Below are 20731 nucleotides of genomic sequence, written 5' to 3'. Positions count from 1 at the left end.
CAGCCTGGTCCCTGACATCCCTGTCTGCTACTAACAGCTGCACAAACACGCAGGTGGCCTGCGTAGCTGGCGGTTTTTTGTTTTTCTATTTTGTGGTTCACAAAGTAAGAGGTACAGCGTCACAAAAGCTGCATCTAGGTGGAAACAGAAAATGATGGTTTTTCTCACTGCGTTCTTCCCTCGCCCGGCTCCTTCCCGATAGTTTTCCTTTTCGTCCTCGGTTCAGCATAACAGGCTGACACCAGACGTTTCCTGCTTTACCAGTTTGTGCGTGCTTACATGACATACTACCCTCCAAAACCTATCCTCCGGCTTGGTTACCAAGGTACGCTGCAATTGTCAACATGGCGGACACGAGGACTCGAGGATCTTCTCGATCTCCTGCCAGAGGAGTTAGAAACCGCTCTCGATCAAAGGAAAGAGAACGTCCAAGGGAACGAGAGGCCAATGAAAACAAAGTTTCAATCGATAGGGAAAAGGTATAGGTTTTATATGTCTAACTTGCGAAAACGCAAAGTCTGGAATTTGGCGACAAATGTTCAAGTGAAGCTTAAATTTTATTGAATTAACAAAGGATGCTTACATTGCTTGTGTTACGTTCTTTACAGACCTGTCCCTTGCTTCTAAGAGTGTTTTGTAATCAAGGTCGACATCACAGGTAATTTCTTTAGTTTTTTTAACAGACTTTTTAGCAGGAGAAAAATAATATAAGCCTTCTAGGGAAATCGAAAAAAGTTCGTGTTACTGCGCTTTTCACAAACATGCGAACTCTAAAGTTCAAAAGCCGCCTTCACAATCGCGTTTTTCGCTGCCGTCAATCATAATTACGATCACAAGCAACGAACCTTGAAACACAGAAACACACAAAAGGGATCGAAATCCACCAATCACACATCACAAACCATGACCTTTTGAACCCGTTAAAGTAAAGTTTTGTTTCCTAAGAGGTTCTTTAAGATGATTGACGGCAGTGAAAAACGCAATCGCCAGTTGGCTTTTGAACTTCAGAATTCCGTGTGTGTGTGAAAAGCGCAGTAACACCTGGTGTTAAGTTTGAGGGAAATAACCGGGAATAAGGAAATATGCAAATGGGGTGGGGAGGGAATGAAAGTATCATGCACACTTCACTTCAAGGGCAGCAAGAGATATAGATTAATTATTATTTTGAAAAAGGAATTAAGTAACAAAGCTTGATTAACATACTTAAAATGACACTGAATTTGAACCGGGGAATTGACACAAAGAAGTCTTGCTTTGATTGTTCAGACTTCAGTTCACTGTTTTTTTTTTTTCAACTTGTCACGTGCTTGAAACATGGTTTGAGTTGTCAAGGGTATAATTTTATTGTTATATAGAAATGATCTGAAGGAAAAGAAAGTTACTTCGAGTTATCATGGGTTTGAGTTACTAAGGGTAAAATTACAGTAAATGTATGAAAGGTCCTTATTCCATTCTCCTAGCAGGTAAGGGCAATATGATGCAAGGTGTCTTGTCAGCTTGTTTTGGAAACTTACTGGTGCGAATGGTGATAGATGTTTATACGAATATATTAACTCTCCATTTCGTCTGGATTTCTTCACTGAACTAGGATAGATGAATATTCTAGGACGGCATTACCTTCAAATGAACTTCAAGTTTACACTTGGTAAGATTTGATCTTTGACTCCTGGTATCTTGATGCAGTAACTGTATTTACTCATGGTCTGTAAATAAATGCACTGTAAATAGATTCCATTTTGCTTTGTATCTGTCAGGTTATAGATTACAGGTGACATCAAAATATGGTAAGAACAAAGTTGTGCACTGTCACAAGCTGTTGGCGTAAAGTCTTTGATATACTTTCTACCCTTGCCACCCCAAACATAATTATTGGCTTCTAATGAAACAGATGCAAACAAAATGGAATCTATTTATTACATACAAGGCATGGAAACAAAAAAACTGGAAACCTGCCTTGAAATGCTCAACTGTGTTCAAAGATTTTTTTCTCTTTAGGCAATTTTACAAATCAAAATGAACACATTTAGTTTCAGTTGCTTTTTTCCCTTACTTGTAACTGCTCCAGCAAAACTTCCTTTCAGACTTTCTCTGTCAAACCAAAATAATCCTGTGAACATTTTAGAAACTGCTTTCTTTTTTGGACAACATAAAGCAAAGAATATTTTCTGTAAAGAAGGCTAACCACACTTTTGTACTCTATAGATCATCGGCAAGAACTAATCACAGTTTACAAACTATTAATTTTGGTACATTGTGTACTTTTTATAATAATGAGATGGCTTTTCATCACTGCTGAAAAAATTGAGCTGAGAAGAAATCAATGCATACACCCCTTGTAGTTATTGTTGGGAATCTTTTAATGAAATTTCTCATTTTAAACTTTGGTTATTCTCCATCGCAGGAAAGATGCCACACTGAAAGAGCTGATGAGCCTTGTCAAGGAAGTTAATCCTGATGCAAGGCGTAAAGGCACGATGTTTGATTTTGCTATAGTATTTCCTGATGCTCGGCGTGGTGGCTTCATTATGAAGGAAATTGGTTCCACTGCAGCAGGACGCAAAGGCACTGATGACAGTGTTACGCTAGAGTCAAAAAAGTTTCAAATAGGTGACTTCATTGATGTCGCTATTCAGCCACCTAGATTGGGAAGACGAGATAGACCTTATTGATGTCACTAAGTAACACAAACATTTTTTATTGTCATTTTGCTTTGATGCTAAGTAAAAGATTCAAATCTTCTTACATTATCAACATTAACATCCCTCATTCTTGTTTTGAAAAGCAGTCTTCTAATGTGAACAGATTAGCCTTATTTATTGTATCATTTTAGGAATCATTTTTTGTGAAACAACAATGGTGGTCAAAGATTCACATTGGATGAGTTCAGTTGGACTAATATTGAAATGCAGTTTGTTGTCAAGAAGTAGATGTATGATTTAATTAACCATTTTTGGATGAAAAAAGTTAAACCCCAGATTGTCTATTGAACACAATACTTCTTTATTATTATTTGATTGTGTCATATGGAGTGTGATTTCAACAAAATATTACACGAAAAAATACCTCAGTCTGAAAAAGGATAGGATAAAGAAGTAGCCTAACTTCGCTGTCCTCATTTTTCACAAATGCTGAAAGTGTAGTAGTGTAGTAGCTAGCTGTAAAAAACAACTCTGAATATGCTTTCAGAGCCATAAGGAAATCATGTCTACACTCCACAATAATTGTGAATGGTTGTTTCCAAACCAAGGAGCTGGAAATTGGGATTAACCTTGATCGTTGAATGTGCTTGATCCTGTGCCTCATTTTAGTAACAACGTGCACATGTACCGTTCATGTTGTTTAACATATTTTCTTTTCAAATAAAAGCTTAAATGTGCGAGTTAATTTGCCTGGAGTTATTTTGATAATCTGGCTGAACTTTTCATTTTTGGAACACTTGATAATAATGAGTTCCCAACTATAGAACCAGACCTCTGTGCTGGAGACCTAGGGTTAGTGCCACCCTTGGGGATAGATTTGCTTCTTGTCTGCAATGAACTTTTCTGATGAGGCAGCATGAAGCTTTGAACTGGAAGGCCAACATCAGGGTTGATTTTCTTGTCGTGCACTTTAGCTGTGAATGAAGGAGGGAGTGAAGCTCAATTAAGTGCTTTGTGTTTCAACTTATTCTCCAGACACACTTTTTAAACTGAGTCTTTCTTTGATTTATGAGATTTTGATACACATTTTCTAAAATACATTACAGCCAGAAATTTGCTGAATGTTGAAAAATATTCAGCTTCCAATCATAATAGGCATCCCTTGAGCAATGATTTCTTTTTGTAGTATAAAATCAGGTGATACAAAGGATAGATGGACTGGGAAAAAAAATGAGAAGATAATGGAAGGGACCTCCAGGGTTTATTCTAGAGTACGGCCTTATGGGATTTCCACAATTTGGAGAAAAATGCCGCATAAAATTTACTTTGGCACGTAATGATTGGCTGATCTAAAAAGAATAGAGAAAGCTTTTTGTGAAAATACTCATGAAACCTGGACCCAGTTCTTCAAAGGCCAATTAGTGCTATCCTAGGGTTAAGTTTAACCTGGGTTTTCTTTTGCTCAAAAGCATTTTTCCGGATAATTTTCTCTCTTCTTTTTGTAGTATCCAATCATCAAATTGTAGGCAAAAAGAATAAAACTGAATTTGCTTTTTAAGCTTTCATATCTGGGCCCATTATGGGCTCAGTTATTCAAAAGACGATTAGCGCTTAATCCCGGGTTAAATTTAATCCAGGTTTCTTTTTCGTATGTTCACAAGCATTTTCTCAGTTAATTTTCTCTCTTATTTTTAAGAGCATCCAATCATTGACTTGTTTACAAAAAGAGTAAAACTGAATTTGCTTTTTAAGCTTTCATATCTGAAATCAAATTTCGCACTAACCCTGGGTTAATTAACTTAACCCTCCTTTGAACAACCCGGCCCCGGATTAAAACTCTGGGTTAGCGCTAATCCACCTTCAAACAACTGGGCCCAGTTGTTCGAAGGCCAATTAGCGCTTAACCTGGGGTTAAATTTAAGCTGGGTTTCTTTTTCTTGTGTTCAAAAGCATTTTCTTGGATAATTTTCTGTGCTATATTTAGAGCTTCCAATCATCAACTTGTAGACAAAAAGAACTAAAACTGAAATGCCTTTTAAGCTTTCAAATCTGAATTCAAATCTTGCACTAACCCTGGGTTATCTTTAACCCAGCTTTGAACAACTCGGCCCAGGTCCCAGAGGCCTCCAAGAAGATAAGAGATTTACTTCAACATCTAATATAATCTTTTAAATTAAAAATCCACTTACACATTAACTCGGGATATAATTCTGATACATTGTTCAATAGTGGCTCAAAAATGGAATACTCTTTCCCAGTCAAGCTGTCAGCCTTTTCTGTGGTTGTAAAGGAAACAATAAAAAAAGGAAAAAACTGTAGACTGAAGTTGAGGATGCTAGCAACAGGTCAATTTCCAGATATCTAAAACCAGTATTAAACAGGTTATTCAAACTTCTCAAAACAAACTTACTTAATACTTTTAGAAGGATGTAATTTGCTCTCCCCTGAAGATATTCCGATGCATATTGATCAGGTGGCCTCTCAGAGAGTATTTTTAACGAGCCGTTTTCGTCTGCGATGTCTATCACAACTGAAAAAGCAAGTTTATAAAAAGGTGTCCTTTCGTGTTCTATAAATAGGCTTACTTACTAGCTCGTATAAAATTTCTTTGTCAAAGGTTGCTCAGTAAAATGCTTGCCTTCAATACATAAACGGGATTTAAAATTTTGAGAAAATAGCAGATTCTGAAGTTTTAATAGAGCTTGAGTTTACTTAATCAAGTGACGAATTTTGCAAGCAACCTCACCTTTTTCCTCGCATCTGCATCGAAGCCTGATGTTTTCATACAACAAAATCGTTGGACAAAGCAAGTTGAACAAGAGTTTCTGGTCATCTGCAAAAGTCAAAGACGAATAGCAGGGAATTAAAGAGGAAGAAGGGCAAAACCAAATCGGTATTTGTACTTGCTCTAACTTTTTTAAGAACTTAAGCCTAAGCTCTTCAAAGCCAAACTCGAGCTATGCTTACCTCCAAAGTGAATAGTTATAAAGGACATTTCATCTCTTTCAGAATTCTCTTGTCTTATAAATTCAATTGCTGTTTGTAGTATTTTCACAGATGAAAAATAATAGCTCCAAAAAATAAGCTTCTGTTTGAGGGAAAGATCTCTCGCCGTTTCCGATACAATAAGCTTTGTAGATTTGTTAAAATACTGTCAAAAAAATACAGTATAGCCCTGCTTTTCCCGCCATTCAGCTTACCGGCCGCCATTTAGCGGATACGTCAATGACGTCATAAAAAAACTGCGTGACCCTTTCGCCCTCTGTGTCCGCCAGTTGGCCTTATAAAATCGCTCATTTCTGGGAATGGAACTATAGAGCGTATAGGCTTGTCAATACTATTAAATCAGACACTCAAAATGCATGGCAAAATTGAAATACTCATCTTACGTTGTTCAAGAATTTTTTGTCAGTGAGAATCATCATACGGGAGCTCCTTCCTATATGCATGCTCAAAAAAAGTCACAAGGCATTTTTTCCTTTTTTTTTGGAGAGGCAGCTTTCAATTTTTCTCGCTAATGTATATTACTAGTATAATGCATATTACTAGTGCCAGCAGAATTTGTCCAATTGAAATGTTAACGACAGTTTGGCAAAGTCTATTCCAGACTTTCAGATAGTCCCCCTCGCCGTTTTTCCATGTCACATCACCTTGAGCCTTCCCGACAATCTAGAGCAACAGTTTATTACAATGTGGAACGTCCCTTCCCCCAACCCTTCCCCCTTCCGCGGTTCACTGGTATACCCTGGCTGAGATAACAGGAAGAAACAGGAAGTGTATTAAAACTTTTGTAGACGCGTGATGTGCGCTGTTTCGCGCTGCTTGGAGAGCTCTCGCAGGAGGGTGTGAATGGGGTCAACCGACTAGCGACAAAGGGAAAAAAAAATTTACTGACTACCGACAAAATGAGTAAAAAATTACCGACTACCGACAGGAAAAATATTAACCGACTACCGACATGGGCTGATATTATCAATATTTGTTTCCAGAAAAAAAAGCATTTTGTATTTATTCTAATCGTTAGCTCGAGGAAGTAACCTCTTTAAATTTAAGACTCATCAGATGGCTTAAGGGAAAGAATTTCCCTTTTTTGTTGTTGATACAGGTACATTGCTACAGCCAATATCAAAATCACAAGGTCACACCTTAAACATGCTACCGACGTTATAAATTTTATTGAAAAGTCAAAGGTGAAAAAACCGAATGTTTCTTGCTTAGATTAATCCTCAAAGGAAATTCTTTCCCGTTTAATGTAAAGCACTATCAGTACAAACCCACGGTACCGCGATGAGCACAAAGACAGCAGTTTCCTTTCCAACATTTTTATGGCACATATTGAAACACGAAGTTTTAGCAAAACCGTCTTTAAACCAACTGTTTAAAAACCTACATAGATGACATGTTTTCCCTATGGGACATAAGTAAACCAGACATCGTAGCTTTCTTCGCGGAACAAGTAAACTTACATGCCCTCCTATGAAATTCACGGCCGAAATATCTGAAAATGAGACATTCTTTTTAGAAACGGTTGTATACCAAGGTACAACATTCAGCGAAAAAATGAGAAAAAGCTATTCTTGACGTAAAGACGCATTTGAAACCACAGGGTACCCACACAATCTGTTTGTGTAGTCGATTGTTGAGCAATTTTGAAAAAATAGCTCATATGTCAGTGGTGTGAGCGTATGTATCTTTGTGGCTTTGTATCTTTGTGGCTTTGTATGTTGGTGCAAGAGCCAATTAGGTTGAAGGTACTATGAGTTGATGCTTAGGAACCAATGAGATCTTGGCATCTATTTAAACATGGCATTGGTAAAGGTCGAACAAGGGCACTTTGAGACCGCCATCTTGATCCTTCACAATTTTTTCGTCTTTTATTACGGGTACAGGTGTTTGGAAGCATTACATAAAATATCTTCATGATTCAAACGCTGTGAACAGTGATACAACTGTTTAAGGGTTCATATTTAAGTGTGGATGCTGCTTCGAGGCATTTCTGACCTAATTCGGCTATCGGTACAACGCACGTCAGTGTGAGTTCTGTTTCACCTGCTACAACTGGGTAGAGTATAAAAGATCATATATTTTCAAATCTCTTCCAATGAAGCAATAATTGATATTTAGATATAGACTTTTATTCGAAAGTATGCGCCCTATAAAATGTGGTTTTAGAAGTTTAAAAGGCAGCTTATTTTTTTGAAAGCTGTATCGAGTATTGTTAATCCTGTAAACAAGCTTTAAAAATATTATTCTCTCGCTTACAAAGTTCAACCGACCTTTTTCGTTCTATTTAGTAAAGATGCGTAACTTAAGTAGAAACAGTGGCGTAAGGGAATAAAATTGGAGGAAGCTAGTTGACACAATAATAATGATATAAGTAGAAATATATTTCGGCAGTTTGATAATTTTCTTGGAAGTTAATAAATGTTAGGCTATCAACCTTGACCTTGCATGAAACATAATTTAATTGCAGATGTTGTAGTAAAGCCGAGGTGATTTCTTAAAATCGTTTAAGAAAATTTTGTAACATCTTCACATGCAAATTGTGTGCATGAGTTATTTTTATAACTCTGTTTACTAGATTACTGTGTGATAACTCGAATTCCCTCACGTACGAACGACGAAAGGGGGCAAAGTCCGACACTTTCACGTGCCAGCTGTGTGACTGTACATCACATGCAGATTGGCTTTTCACAATAATAATAGTAACTTGGACGTATGAAGACCTGTTTCATTTAGTAACCAATGCCTTAAAAAAGGCTCTTGTCTTTTTGGAACCAATAGCTTTTAAAACATGACGAAATAAGTTGTCGGAGTTAAAGACCGTTTCACAAAATTTTGTTAATAAAATGTTAGGTTATCAACCTTGACGTTGCATGAAACATAATTTAATTGCAAATGTTATATTGAAGCCGAGGTGATTTCTTAACATCGTTTGAGAAAATTTTGTAGTGAAGAATTTTCCTTTTTTTAACGTACGAATTGTAAAAGGGCCAAAGACCAACACCTTCACGTGCAAATGGTGTGCGTGAGTTATTTTTAACTCGTGGGGACGCGCGAGCGTACCACGAGTTATTGCAGGGACTAGGATATGCAAATTAGTCACTCGCTCACTCGTAGTAGACGGACATCGGGTCGAGGTTAATCCGAATTCGAGAGTGCGAAGATCTATCGTTTCCGAAGAGGCACACGTTCCCCGAAGTTCGGTGTGATCAAATTCTTATAAGAACGTGCATTGTTCGCTGCTCAGACTCAGAGTTTTCTTTGTGACAAATTTTTTACGTCACGGTTAGAGGTCTTACCAAATTTAAGACACGGAGGAGTCTTTCAGATGAGTACGATGGTTAACTTCGGGATTGGATTGACGAGAAGATGAGCATTTTCTCTTCGACTTCTCAAGATAACGGGGGGATACACTGCATGTATACAAATTCCAGCTTGCTGGAAACTGTGGAAAGTGATCTGAAAGGTCTGAAAGTAAGAAGATATCATGTCATGCTATTCTTAAGACCCTGTATGAACCAAAAATGGATGTGATTTTGACCATTACTGACAGCTTCAAAGTAACAGCGGAAATCGAGATAAGAAAACATATGTTTTGCATCGTAATTCGCAAACGAGGTGTATCGGCTTTGTAAAGCATACAACGTATGTTCTTTCATTCATGTTGCCATGAAATGCGTTCTGTTTTTGTTGTTGTTGTTGTTATTTTTTTTTTAACTGTCAGTAGCGCCGTTTTACGCGGCTCGATCATCTTCAATGGCGTTTGCCGGTGGATTTTCCGTGGAAAAGGCATTAAATAAAAAACTTCTCGCCAAAGTGACGTAATCAGCCTTAGTCGTGTAGTGGTTAGGTAAAGTTGCAACGAGTTGAAGGTGCCGGGCTGGAGTCCTGCTCGTTCCTTTCTTTCTTTCTTCCTTCTTTTTTTCTTTCTTTTTTTTCCCGTTTTGATTTGTTTGTTTTTTTTTTTTTGCTTATTTGTTTTGTTGTTTTTCTTTAAATATATACCTAAATACATAACTCTTATTTAATAAAGTGCAATAAACAGCCAGAAAAGTATTGTGTTTCCAGGAAAAGATAGTATATTTAATACATGAATAAACAATCTGAATTTCTATCATTTCCTACAATTTACTGTGGGAAAACCGGAATTGATAACCATTTGATTATTTTCTAAACAACGTTCCCACGAGTTGACGATAGTCTTTCTTTGATTATAATTCTGTTTACTCAGCTAGTTTACTATGTGATTACTCGAATTCCCTCACGTACGAACGACGAAAGGGGGCAAAGTCCAACACTTTCACGAGCCAGCTGTGTGACTGTACATCTCATGCAGATTGGCTTTTCACAATGATAAATAGTAACTTGGACGTATGAAGACCTGTTTCGTTTTGTAACCAATGTCTTAAAAAAGGCTCTTGTCTTTTGAGAAGCAATAGCTTTTAAAACATGAAGAAATAAGTTGTCGGAGTTAAAGACTGTTTCACTGAGTAGAATCGCACGTGAAAACCTCTTGAATTATGATGATGCAACCATCTACCACAATGATAAAAATCCTGGTATTTCGTAACTATTCAGTATTCGATGAGTCACATTTTGGTTTAAGAAACTCCGAGGAAACCTTAGAGTTTTCCTTCTAATCAACGTTTGGTGAGTAGAAATTTATTTCACTTTAACGATTTGTTTAACTTGCACCAGATGTAACAGGGAAAGACAAAGTGAATATATAGCTTGAGGATCGACTCACCTGAACGTTTCGCGTTTTCATTTTGTACCGCAATACGCAATTTTGCACAAAAACCTAATCTACATTTAGGATGAAAGAGGTAGATTGATCACTCTTGGTAAGGTTGCACCGAAGCATTAAAGTTACACTGAAGCATTCAAAATAGCTCATGCACGTTTAACGTGCCTATGTTTATTTTATAGTAAATGTACTGGATTTACCGTTTGCTTCACCTATAGCGATATATCGCTAACTATGTATATAAATCAGTGATAAATATAAACGTTGAATTACCTTGCCTGTGGTGTATAGTCGTCCTTTTGCCTCAAAAGCGGTTTTTGAGCGATTTTGAATGAATTTGAGTTCGCCGTTGACTGTCCATATAATAGAAGGACCTGATTTTTGTCAACTTGTTGAATGGTTCCTAAAGCAAAGTGGAGGGTGGCTTTTACAGGTGTATATAAAGCTGGTGCTTACAGTACCACTCATGAGTAAGTTGACAGTCACTCACTTCTCGATCTCGAGAATAGAGTCTCCAGTTTGGAGAATTGACGAAAGGACGAATCGAATGGCTAGTAAAATTCCCCACTTGTTCTGCACTTTTGAAAGGAATACGTAAACTTTTCGTTGTTTGCCCCTGGCTAAAAATTACATGTACCACCGATGAAAAGTTAATAAACAAGCACGAATGCCTTGTAAAGTAATGCTGCTGCAGTGCAGTTCCAAGTTTCTCATCTAAAAATGACCACGAACGAAAAAGTCTTGGACAAACCTTTAAAAATCATGAATTTTCCTTGTAGGAATATTATGTCGCTGTTGTATGTATGTTGTATTCTCAAGAGAGAATCCATATGAAAATACAACAACTTGATTATTTGAAACTCAAGATAAAAAACCTTTCGTTAGTCCTTTTTATCACCTAAAAAACTTACACATGATATGTACATTTCATTGTATGTGCAAATGGCTATTGTTGTTTTTCTTGAACTGAAGTAAATTGTTTTCTCGAACCCTTTTCGAGTGATGAATATTAAAAAATGCAAGTTTCTTAAAACTGAAACAAATGGAGTTTCGAGATAGAAGGGCCTTCTATTATATGGAACGGTCAACGGCGAACTCCAATTCATTCAAAATCGCTCAAAAAACCGCTTTTGAGGCAAAAGGACGACTATACACCACAGGCAAGGTAATTCAACGTTTATTTATCATTGATTTATATACCTAGTTAGCGATATATCGCTATAGGTGAAGCAAACGGTAAATCCAGTACATTTACTATAAAATAACAATCGGCTACACAAACAGATTGAGTGGGCGCCCTGTGTTGAAACGGAAACCTTACAGTGTATACAATTTCACCTCTTATCACTCACCAATTGGTCACCAATTGTTAAAGTGCCTGTTTGACAAACGAGAAGCCTTGAGAATCCTACGAACAAACTCCTCTGAGGAAGTATTTCAGATTTCAAAAGCGCTTGATGGACAGAGGCTAGCCACACAATTTTGAAAGAAAAATTGCTATTAGAAGTAAAACTCACAGAAAGGAAGGAAGCGCTCCTGATCAAACAACCAGAAAGAAAAATACTGAAATATTGCCTTTCGTGACATAATACCAGCTCTTAGTGTCTATAAAAAAAAAAGGTTTAAAGAAAAAGTGGAATCTCATACAAAACCAACCACTACCTTGCCAAAATTTTAAAGAACCACCAGTGTGCTATTTCTTTGAGAAAGGAAAATTATGGCAAAGAACATGCTTGTTAGAACCAAAACATAAGAGGGATAGATGTGCAGCCTGTCTGTCACCCCTTGCAGTTTTTCACTAAAAATAATTTAAGTATCCAAAAGGCTAGAGTCCATTAATTAATTAATTACTTTTTACTGTGCCCTGTAGTCGACAGGGAAACCAAGTTCGCATTTACAATAAAAGCTTTGGTGATTTTATCAGTACTATATTCATTTAATGGCAAACAATGATGAAATAAACGATCATGTTGCATAAAAAAACAAGAGTTAATGAACGGTTTAGGCACAATCAAATGATGCATTCTTGCAAGTTTTACTCTTTCAATTCCTTAGTGATCAAAGTCTTGGAAAAGTGGGTGAAATACATAAAAAATATTACTAATTAACGAGCGTTTTTACTTATTAACTGAGATTTTCCGATAACCGACGAAAATCGAAAAGTTTAACCGACTACCGACAAAGATCGAAAATTTTAACCTCAGGGTCGTAACATGGTATATCCGGGACCCATTGATCCCTATTTTCTTGCCGTTATTTTGATCCCTGAGCCCAATTTTCCCAAAATTTTGATCCCTAAGCCCTGATAAAAAAATTGATCCCATCGATGTTTTACACAAAATTTTAACTTAGACAACTTTGTTTATCTCCAAATATAGAATATAGAACATGCTCAAATGGGCTGGTGAGAAAAACATTAACTTTGATTTTTAGTGCAAGTTGTATAGGTTCTATCAGAGCTTTAAAGATCAATATGAGTCAACCTCTTTTTTGTGCATATTATTCTATTTAAAACACTTTAAATATAATGTTTGGCGATACTATGCAAATAATAAAACCTGATTTTTCTGAACGGGAGCTTTAGTAAGATACAGAATGTAAGTTGTTGTTAATCTATACATTAAAAGTAGTCCACTTCCCTTTAAACTTCGTACATCTTGTAAGATCTTGCGGCGGAAACTTGATTTTTTCAGATGTAACGTTCATCAAGAGTATTTACAAGGTTTATTTTCAGTGTTGCTCATAGGAGCAAGGCCACCCGGAGGTTTATAAGCCAATCACAAGAAAGCATTGGATTCAAAATTCGAAAAAATACATTTTTAGTCAAACAGCAAACACAGCTAGCGCTGGTTGGTCCCCGGTTGAATTAACGTCACTGTAAGGTATTTCTGAACTAAGGTCTTCCTCTAGCTTTCCAATTCCTGTCCCGTGCGAACATCTTCTTGCCCGGATAACTTGTCCAGTTAATCAATGTCAATCAATTTCACGTCGGCCGTGTTATTGGTCTACAACACTGATGGTAATAAAGTGTAACCGTTTGTCTCACGATTCAGTCACTTAATGATGTAGATCACGACGTTTCAACTGCGTATTTCAAGTGTTCATTAGAAAAAGCAACACTTAAAGACCTTGCCTTGCTAGTCTTCGTCGACTGGTCACACGTGAACTTATATGACTCCAAGCTCTGGTTCTGGTTGGTCGATTATTAGCCGCTGAGGTTGGTACATTTCTAACGCCGTTGTTTGTATGAGCTTTTGCCTCACTGGTCCGCTGTCGTATGGATCTCCTATTGCTGTGTTTCTTGATTAAGGGCAACCAAATCTGCTATTCCTGTTGATGTTGTTAGAGTGTAGTCTTATGTGAATTTCCTCTTTAACTCTGTGTGTGTTACAGTGAGGATCACGATCAATTACCAATAGCAAAATACCTGCTTTACATGAAGTAGAAAAATTAAATGATGCAAGCCACAGGTTCTACAGTTTAACAGCTTTTCTGTGTCAAGCCTATTAATGGCTTTTCCTGGCTTAATAACCATTGTAGAATGTCAGAGGACATATCTGGTTGTAGGTCTTCCAGACCTACTCCTTCCAGCTTCGAATCTAATTGGCTCTGAAAAGGTACGCACCTGAGCTCACTCCCCTTCCTCTTCGTCACCAGCTGACGCAGGTGAATCATCTGATTCAACTGACCCCTGGAGCAATGCAACGAGGCGTTGCTCTTCAAGGCAGCTTCAACAGAAGGTGTTTCCATCTTTTATCATTTGAACTTTCCAGATGATACACTCAGGTGAATTTCTATCGTCACCGTGCCCAGTCTGGTATTCAAGGGGATCTTCTTCTGTCTTTTCCAGCTATCTCAAACCCATGTGATCTTCCAGGAATACGTCACCGTTATGGCGGAGATCTTGTAGAAGGACCGTAAGGAAGAAAGGAATGATATACCTCTTGTAATTGTGCTTGAGAGCAACTACGTCGCCTTTTGAATAGATAATCTCATATTCTTCGGCTGCGTCTTGAACCGTGTAGTTTGTCCTTCACTCCCATGAACCTCTTTCAGCAGCTCGACTTCTCCATGTGCCGACGCATTCCTTCAGAACATACTCAGACCAAGTGGAAGTGTACCAGCTCTTTCTTTGGTCTTCCCTCTCGTTTGTTGCTGTCGTACACCCCGTCCGAATTCTTTCGCAAAACCGCTCTGCAGAGGCTTCCTGTATCGCTCGTTTCCCTCCGCGCTCGTTTCCTCGTTATCCTCCTTAAGGTTTACTCCTGCCGTGCGACTTTCGAAGCCATTCCGGTGCCTTTGGACCAAGCTTTCTCTGTGTGTAATGGCTTTGAGGACCGATATAAAAGATAAACAATAATAAATATAAATAAAGATTGGTAGAGCCTCTCTATTGATTCTTAAAGGCAGCTGGACCGCCGCGATGCGTAGTCGTTCAGAGCAGGTGTTCTCTCTCCACTAAAAAAATTCAGGCTCCAAATCTAAGGTGGTGATACCTTTCGGGGCCAACCATTACATAAGCCGAGACCGAATAGCCCAAAGGGCCGAAAAAAATTCTTGTTCTTGTTCTTGTTCTTGTCACTTAAGTCTGTAAATTTTGTGCAAAACAAAATAGCCACTGCACGAATGAGGTCCGAAAAATCTTGCATGAAAAGATAACCCATCCCCGGCTCAAAAATCAAATAGTTGGCCCCTTACTGGTGGCCCTTAATTCATGCTATTCATGCATTCAGTGCTATAATATATTAAATTGCTGCAGACTCTGCTACTTGTACCTAGTATGCAACATTCCTTTCACCAGTTCAACCGTTTATTTTATAAAAAAATCTGAAGAAAATAAACTATAAAGGCTTTGTTACTCAGTATATTTCACCGAGGTAAGTCTTTGGTGTTCCACTTATTTTCACTAATTCTACACTGTAATTTCAGACTATTTATCATACAAGCATTCATCAGTTATAAAGTAGTGGAATGTGTCCTTTACTTTCCCGGCCCAATACTAGTACTGGTAGGTGAACCGATCTCGGTTTCTCATCAGAGTTCGAGATAACCCTAAAACTCCATGCAATTAGAGCAGATTTATTAAATTGCGAGAAAGCGTTTATTTTGCAACAAGGCGCGCGAATTCATTTCACTTTTGTATTCTACTTTTGACGTCCATTCTAATTATTTAAGTACTTTTAAGAGTTAAATTACTGGTCAAAAAATACGAACCTCGATTTATAGTCGCCTTATGACTTGCTTGAGGCGATGAGGCAATCGGGACCTATACAGTAAATTCCGCTTTCAATGAATCGGTTTGTCTATTGTCCTGGCGGTATTAGTGGTATTGTTATGTTTGATCGGCCCAAAAACTCTATGCTTGGACCCTTGTCAGAAGTAAATCAGTCAAGGAAGTACTTACGTACCTTTTCTGTCACAGGATTTCTTTTTGTCCTTTTCCTTCTTCCCATTTCTCGCCAAAAAAGATATGTGTAAATCGCTTTCTCTCAGTTTCATTGCCTTCTGGCGTTGACAGCGCGTTGAGGAGTTGCGTTACAAAGCGAGAAAAGTGACTTGAGATATATTACGGTGCCCTCAACAATTAATAAATTAAGAATATGATACCATTTTTTCGTCAAACAACCAGTACTTCGTATGACAGGAACTGCCGCCAGCCGGAAGCAAGAATAGGTAATGTACCTTGGCCAGGAAATTCTGTGGACACAAACCTTATTATGCGGAAAAATATTGTGATAAGAGATTTTTAGACCGTGTAATAAATCTGATCCCTGATTCGGCCTCAAAAGCCTTGTGATCCCTGATCCCATTCTTCTGAGCCCTGAGCCCTTTCCTCTGAGCCCTGAGCCCAGTCATATTTTAGGCTTTGAGCCCTGAGCCCATATACCATGTTACGACCCTGTTAACCTACTACCGAGAAAATTACTGAATTTTAACCGACAACTGACAAGTGGACCCCCCCCCCCCCCCCCCATTCAGACCCTCTCGCAGGCTACTTCCTTTGACTGTACTGCAACTGAAACCGCGGAAATCAGCCCGAATGAATGCTTTTTTTGTTATTTCTAGAGGCCCGCTGAACGGATTTTTAAAAGAACGTAAATTCCTGTTCGCCACTTGGAAAAGTTACAATTAGTTAATTGAAGAGGTTTAGTTCTACTGTGTTGATGCGTCGATCATCGTTCCCAAAATGTGGCCAGGATAAAAGAAAATAAAACTGTGTCTCATAAAGGATTATTAAAGGGAACTGAGGGATATTTTCTCTTTACATGTTTTAAACGTCGTTGTCACACAACAGTTTTAATTGTCGCTTGAGTTTTGAAGGATTTTCGAAGTTCAAGAAAAGAAAAAGAAAGTTATTGTCCTGTGTTCACGTCCTCCCCAAAACGTGAAATAAGGTATATTTTCACGTCGTAGTCGTGCAGTGACGGCGAAGAAATGTACAAAAAAACGTGTTGAGTTGTTGTTTTGCCAAACTAAGCCTATTCGGGTTGGTTCTCGTTGACGCCATCGTCGTAGTTGCTTAATTAGCTCTCTAATGTTTCCGGGTGCTAACATGAATAATCTCATCACAGGTCATGTCTCTCAGCGGCTTAATTATCGCTCCATTATTAGGGAATCCGGATTCCGGAGCCTGGGAAATTCTGGGATCCGGAAAATTTTACTCGTGGGATCCGAAATCCTGGGTTTTGGAATCTGGAATGCAGTTTAAGGAATAAGAAGTCCTACTAGCGATTTAAATCTAGCCCTGTTCCACTGACAAAGACTGGAATCCAGCACCTATATAGAAACCGGAATGCACGACGTGGAATCCAGAAGCCAATAATGTCCTTGATTAATTCCCTTTTACAGAGTTATGCCATGCTGGCTTAAGAGCTCTTAAGGCTACAGTATATTAGGATGCACGTGTTCAGTCTTAGCAAAAAGTGCAGTTGGCATGATTTACGCCTTATGTTTTCTCCAGTTACAGGATATGTCATCACTGAACTTGTATATTGGCAATAACAAACTAGTTTTGCTCATTTACGCTCCAGATCTCACCGCATCAAGGTCGGCTTTGAAGCTAGCCAAGAGCAGATTTGGTATGTTTAAAAGAGCGTTTAATTAGTTTGTGTTGAAAGTACCATATGCATATTTTCACGTTGGATTTTTTTGGCTTGATGTAGAGCTATCTTTTTCTGTTTGTGGGTTGTTTACCATTTACATGGGCAAACCCCGTGTGGTTCACGGTTTATTTAGCAGCTTCGTTAGTAAGCAAATTCAGAACTGTTAAATTTCGTCCCGGAACTTTTGTTGCCTTTACTATTTGTACAATCAGTTCCAGTTACCGAAAAACTACTGGGAAGACTTGAAAATGGCGGTATCAAAGATGGTTTGAAGAAATGCCTGGAAGCAGAATGGAATCAAGAGCAAATTTGGAACATTCCGTTTACAGAAACAGCACTACCTTTTCAGATGTTCCTTTGCTCCCGGAAATTTTCCGTTGAAACGTTCAAAAAAGTCGTGTGCCATTTAATTTCCAACCAGATTTTCTGCAAAGTGTTTGAATGGTGAACAACCGAAGTGAATTCCACTGTGGGACTGTTTTTTGGGACAAATTTTGACCCCAGTCGGTAATTCGCTACTTTCCCATGCCCATAATACACCTTGTTTATCCCCCAAGAGTTTTGCATAAGCATTGTTTCCAATTTCTCTTGGGATTTACAATCCTCCCAAGAACTTGAAAACAATACTTATGCAAAAATTTGTGGGGTGAACAAGGTGTATTATGGTTAATGTGAAAGTAGTGAATGACTAAAAAAAGAAGCGATATCGTTCTCCAAGACAGTCCAATCGTGCACCGAATTCGACAGTAGCTACCGTACACCAATACTTCGAAATGGCCAACTTATGACTTTTGCTACATGCAAAACCGAATAACATATTGACCTTCAGTTGAGGGTGCCCAACGACGCTTCCCACCTAAATAGATCATTGAAAACACTTTTTAGGCTGTCCAGAGTACTTTTAAATCTCCAGAAATGTATTCTAAGGGATGCTATAAATTTCGTATCAGTTCGGTCATCCTAGGGCAACTTCAATCTTTTCGAAATTACAAGGGCTTCAGTGTTATTTTCCCGAAAATTTTAGGCGAAATCAGTAACGTGTTATAAAAGTGAGAATTTTTCTGATTCCTCTCTCTACCACAGTTTTGATCATTTTTGAATCCGACAATTTTAGGTTTTCTTTTTTTCTGCGAAAAAAGTCTATCCTGGGGAGTGAAATGTGAAAAATCAAACTTCAGAAAATCGTAAGGAAATTTATTAGATAAACTTCAAAAATTGTTTATAAATGGAACGCGCGGTCACTAGAAATCTTTAGCCTTTCTCAAGTAATAGAAAATTCCAGGCAATATTTGCTTTTCCGAACAGATATTTTGCAGAAAACAGTACGTGGCTGGGCATCCTTCTGATTACAAATTTCATAGCGGGTTAACGCGAAACTTCAAATTTTAACAGGGAAGATGTTTGGTGTGGTAGCCGTGATAATGCTGGCGATAGTTGCCAAGGGGACGGAAGCTTTTCGGACGTACAACACTGGCCGAGGTATGGTGTACAGACTTGGAGTAACCCAAGATACCACCTTGGAAGGTAGCACACAACACAACAGGCTTCCGTACCTCATGGTGTCCAAGCACCCTCAATTTCCTAACAAGCGTTCGCTGGTTCAGTTTGAAAACCTCCCCAATGCCTGCGGCCCATCACAGATCATATCCGCTAAGATGTACCTATACTACGTGTATGCTCACAAGGCGAGCTGGCATACCATCCAGAGAACCCCTTTTATCCCCCGCTTTATGCAGGTGCCGCAATAAGTCTATTAGATATTTTGGTCCTTTTAGTTTACTTTGTTTTAATCCCGGTACATATAAAATAGATCTAGTTGCGGTACAAATCCAATCTGCTAATTCACGAAACTACATATCAATACTATTTGATTTCAGCCTGGACAAAACAAATGATTTTCTCTTCAAGTCACATTAAATCATCAACAAAACGTTGTGCTTTTAAAGTTGTTTTAGTCTATTTTGCTAAAAAGCTGTTTTATTCCTAGCCATTAGTCAATAGTAGACCCATAGTAGTGTGTCGTTACCTTTAAAACAGCGCTTCCAGGCACTTAGCGGGAAGACAATAGTCTTTATTCCATAAAGGCAGTTCTCAAAAGTTCAGTTTCGATTCACTTGTGATTTTTGCTTTTTTGTTCGTTTTTTGTTCTTTTTTTTTTAAAATCCCATCAAAGGCAAATAAACGTACGGAAGTCAGAACAAATATGTTGTTTATTCAATTGCTTGTTTGCTTTAGATTTGCTAGCTTGTTTCAATAATTTATCGCCATCTTTTATCAATAAAGGGTAGATCCAAATGTTGCAAAGGAAATACTGGCTCTCTCATCCACGCCCTTTGCGAGCCGAAATTCGCTAACCCTTGGTTACAAAGACCTTTTTACCGATACGGCGGCCATTTTGAATTTACTAGATTTAAGGAGTGTTAGGGGATACCCAGGGGGCACTCACTCAGTATTTACGCGCACTTTTCGGGCAAAAAGAGAACGTTACTGTTTGTTTCTCGGTAAAAAGGCGATCATTATTACATCCAAACAAGGCACAACGATCTTTTTTGCCCATTACAATCTTTTTTTCTAGGAGAACTTAATGAAAAATTAGCCCGAAAAGCGCGCGTAAATACTGAGCGAGTATATTGGATAGTGCTCATGCCCCCTGGGCATCCCATAATACTCCTTAAATCTAATAAATTTAATATTGTCGCCGTATCGGTAAAAAGGTCTATTATGGGTTTTAGGTGCACCTGGTGAAGAAGTCTTGGAACGCAGCTCAAGCTACTTCCACGAAGAGAGACAGCACTCATTGGTGGTCCAGTACTTACCTGGGTCTGGATAACACCGACGCAGAGGCCAAACCACAGGCAGAGACGGTCACAATCTTTCCCTACCGTCCGCGGGGCTATGTGGAGTTTGACATCACACGCGCAATGAGGCAATGGAGAAGTGGTGTCCCGAATTATGGGTTGCTTATTCGCGCGACTAACGAGCTGGAAAATGGAAGAGGGATTAGATTTGCCAGCAGTGACATGTCAGATACCTCCCGGCGTCCTTATGCCCTCGTACTGTGTGCATAGAGTCAATAATCTCATTACTCTCACTGGGGAACCGTTATCAGCATTTTTTCACTAAATTTGAATTTTATATCAGTCTTATAAACAACTGTATAAACTAGGATAATATAAAGTAGCTGGATATCGTTACTATCGTAGACTTATTGTACACCTCTAAATAAAGAAGTGCTGTTT

General features: G+C 38.3%; 2 protein-coding genes and 1 pseudogene across 2 annotated transcripts; 2 read left to right on the top strand and 1 right to left on the bottom strand.

The window, feature by feature from the left end:
- The first annotated feature begins 311 nt into the window (after positions 1 to 311).
- Positions 312 to 3384, top strand: LOC140950890 (histone deacetylase complex subunit SAP18-like). The gene is made up of 4 exons (XM_073400110.1): positions 312 to 479; positions 609 to 658; positions 1589 to 1645; positions 2402 to 3384. Exons 1-4 carry the CDS (start codon positions 345 to 347, stop codon positions 2667 to 2669), a joined length of 510 nt encoding a protein of 169 aa, XP_073256211.1. The 5' UTR covers positions 312 to 344; the 3' UTR covers positions 2670 to 3384.
- On the bottom strand, positions 2874 to 5714 carry LOC140950868 (uncharacterized protein CXorf65 homolog). The gene is made up of 5 exons (XM_073400091.1): positions 5607 to 5714; positions 5386 to 5472; positions 5050 to 5169; positions 4829 to 4915; positions 2874 to 3613 (listed from the first exon to the last, which is right to left on the bottom strand). Exons 1-5 carry the CDS (start codon positions 5632 to 5634, stop codon positions 3396 to 3398), a joined length of 540 nt encoding a protein of 179 aa, XP_073256192.1. The 5' UTR covers positions 5635 to 5714; the 3' UTR covers positions 2874 to 3395.
- An 11646-nt stretch (positions 5715 to 17360) lies between these two features.
- The window catches only part of LOC140950838 (uncharacterized), a 55581-nt pseudogene continuing 52210 nt past the window's right edge, over positions 17361 to 20731 (top strand).

This window comes from Porites lutea, chromosome 1 (genome assembly GCF_958299795.1).
Source record: "Porites lutea chromosome 1, jaPorLute2.1, whole genome shotgun sequence".
NCBI lineage: Eukaryota > Metazoa > Cnidaria > Anthozoa > Scleractinia > Poritidae > Porites > Porites lutea.
The sequence above is the reverse complement of the archived record's forward strand: the minus strand, read 5'-3'. Positions and strand labels throughout refer to the sequence as shown.

Bases quoted from the DNA above. Each gene is read 5' to 3' on its own strand.
- LOC140950890 (XM_073400110.1), top strand. From the start codon at position 345: ATGGCGGACACGAGGACTCGAGGATCTTCTCGATCTCCTGCCAGAGGA. The intron at 659-1,588 runs GTAATTTCTTTA...TCACTGAACTAG, and splicing joins AATCAAGGTCGACATCACAG to GATAGATGAATATTCTAGGA. The intron at 1,646-2,401 runs GTAAGATTTGAT...TCTCCATCGCAG, and splicing joins GAACTTCAAGTTTACACTTG to GAAAGATGCCACACTGAAAG.
- LOC140950868 (XM_073400091.1), bottom strand. From the start codon at position 5,634: ATGTCCTTTATAACTATTCACTTTGGAG. The intron at 5,473-5,606 runs GTAAGCATAGCT...TGACTTTTGCAG, and splicing joins TATAACTATTCACTTTGGAG to ATGACCAGAAACTCTTGTTC. The intron at 4,916-5,049 runs GTAAGTTTGTTT...TTACAACCACAG, and splicing joins CATCCTTCTAAAAGTATTAA to AAAAGGCTGACAGCTTGACT.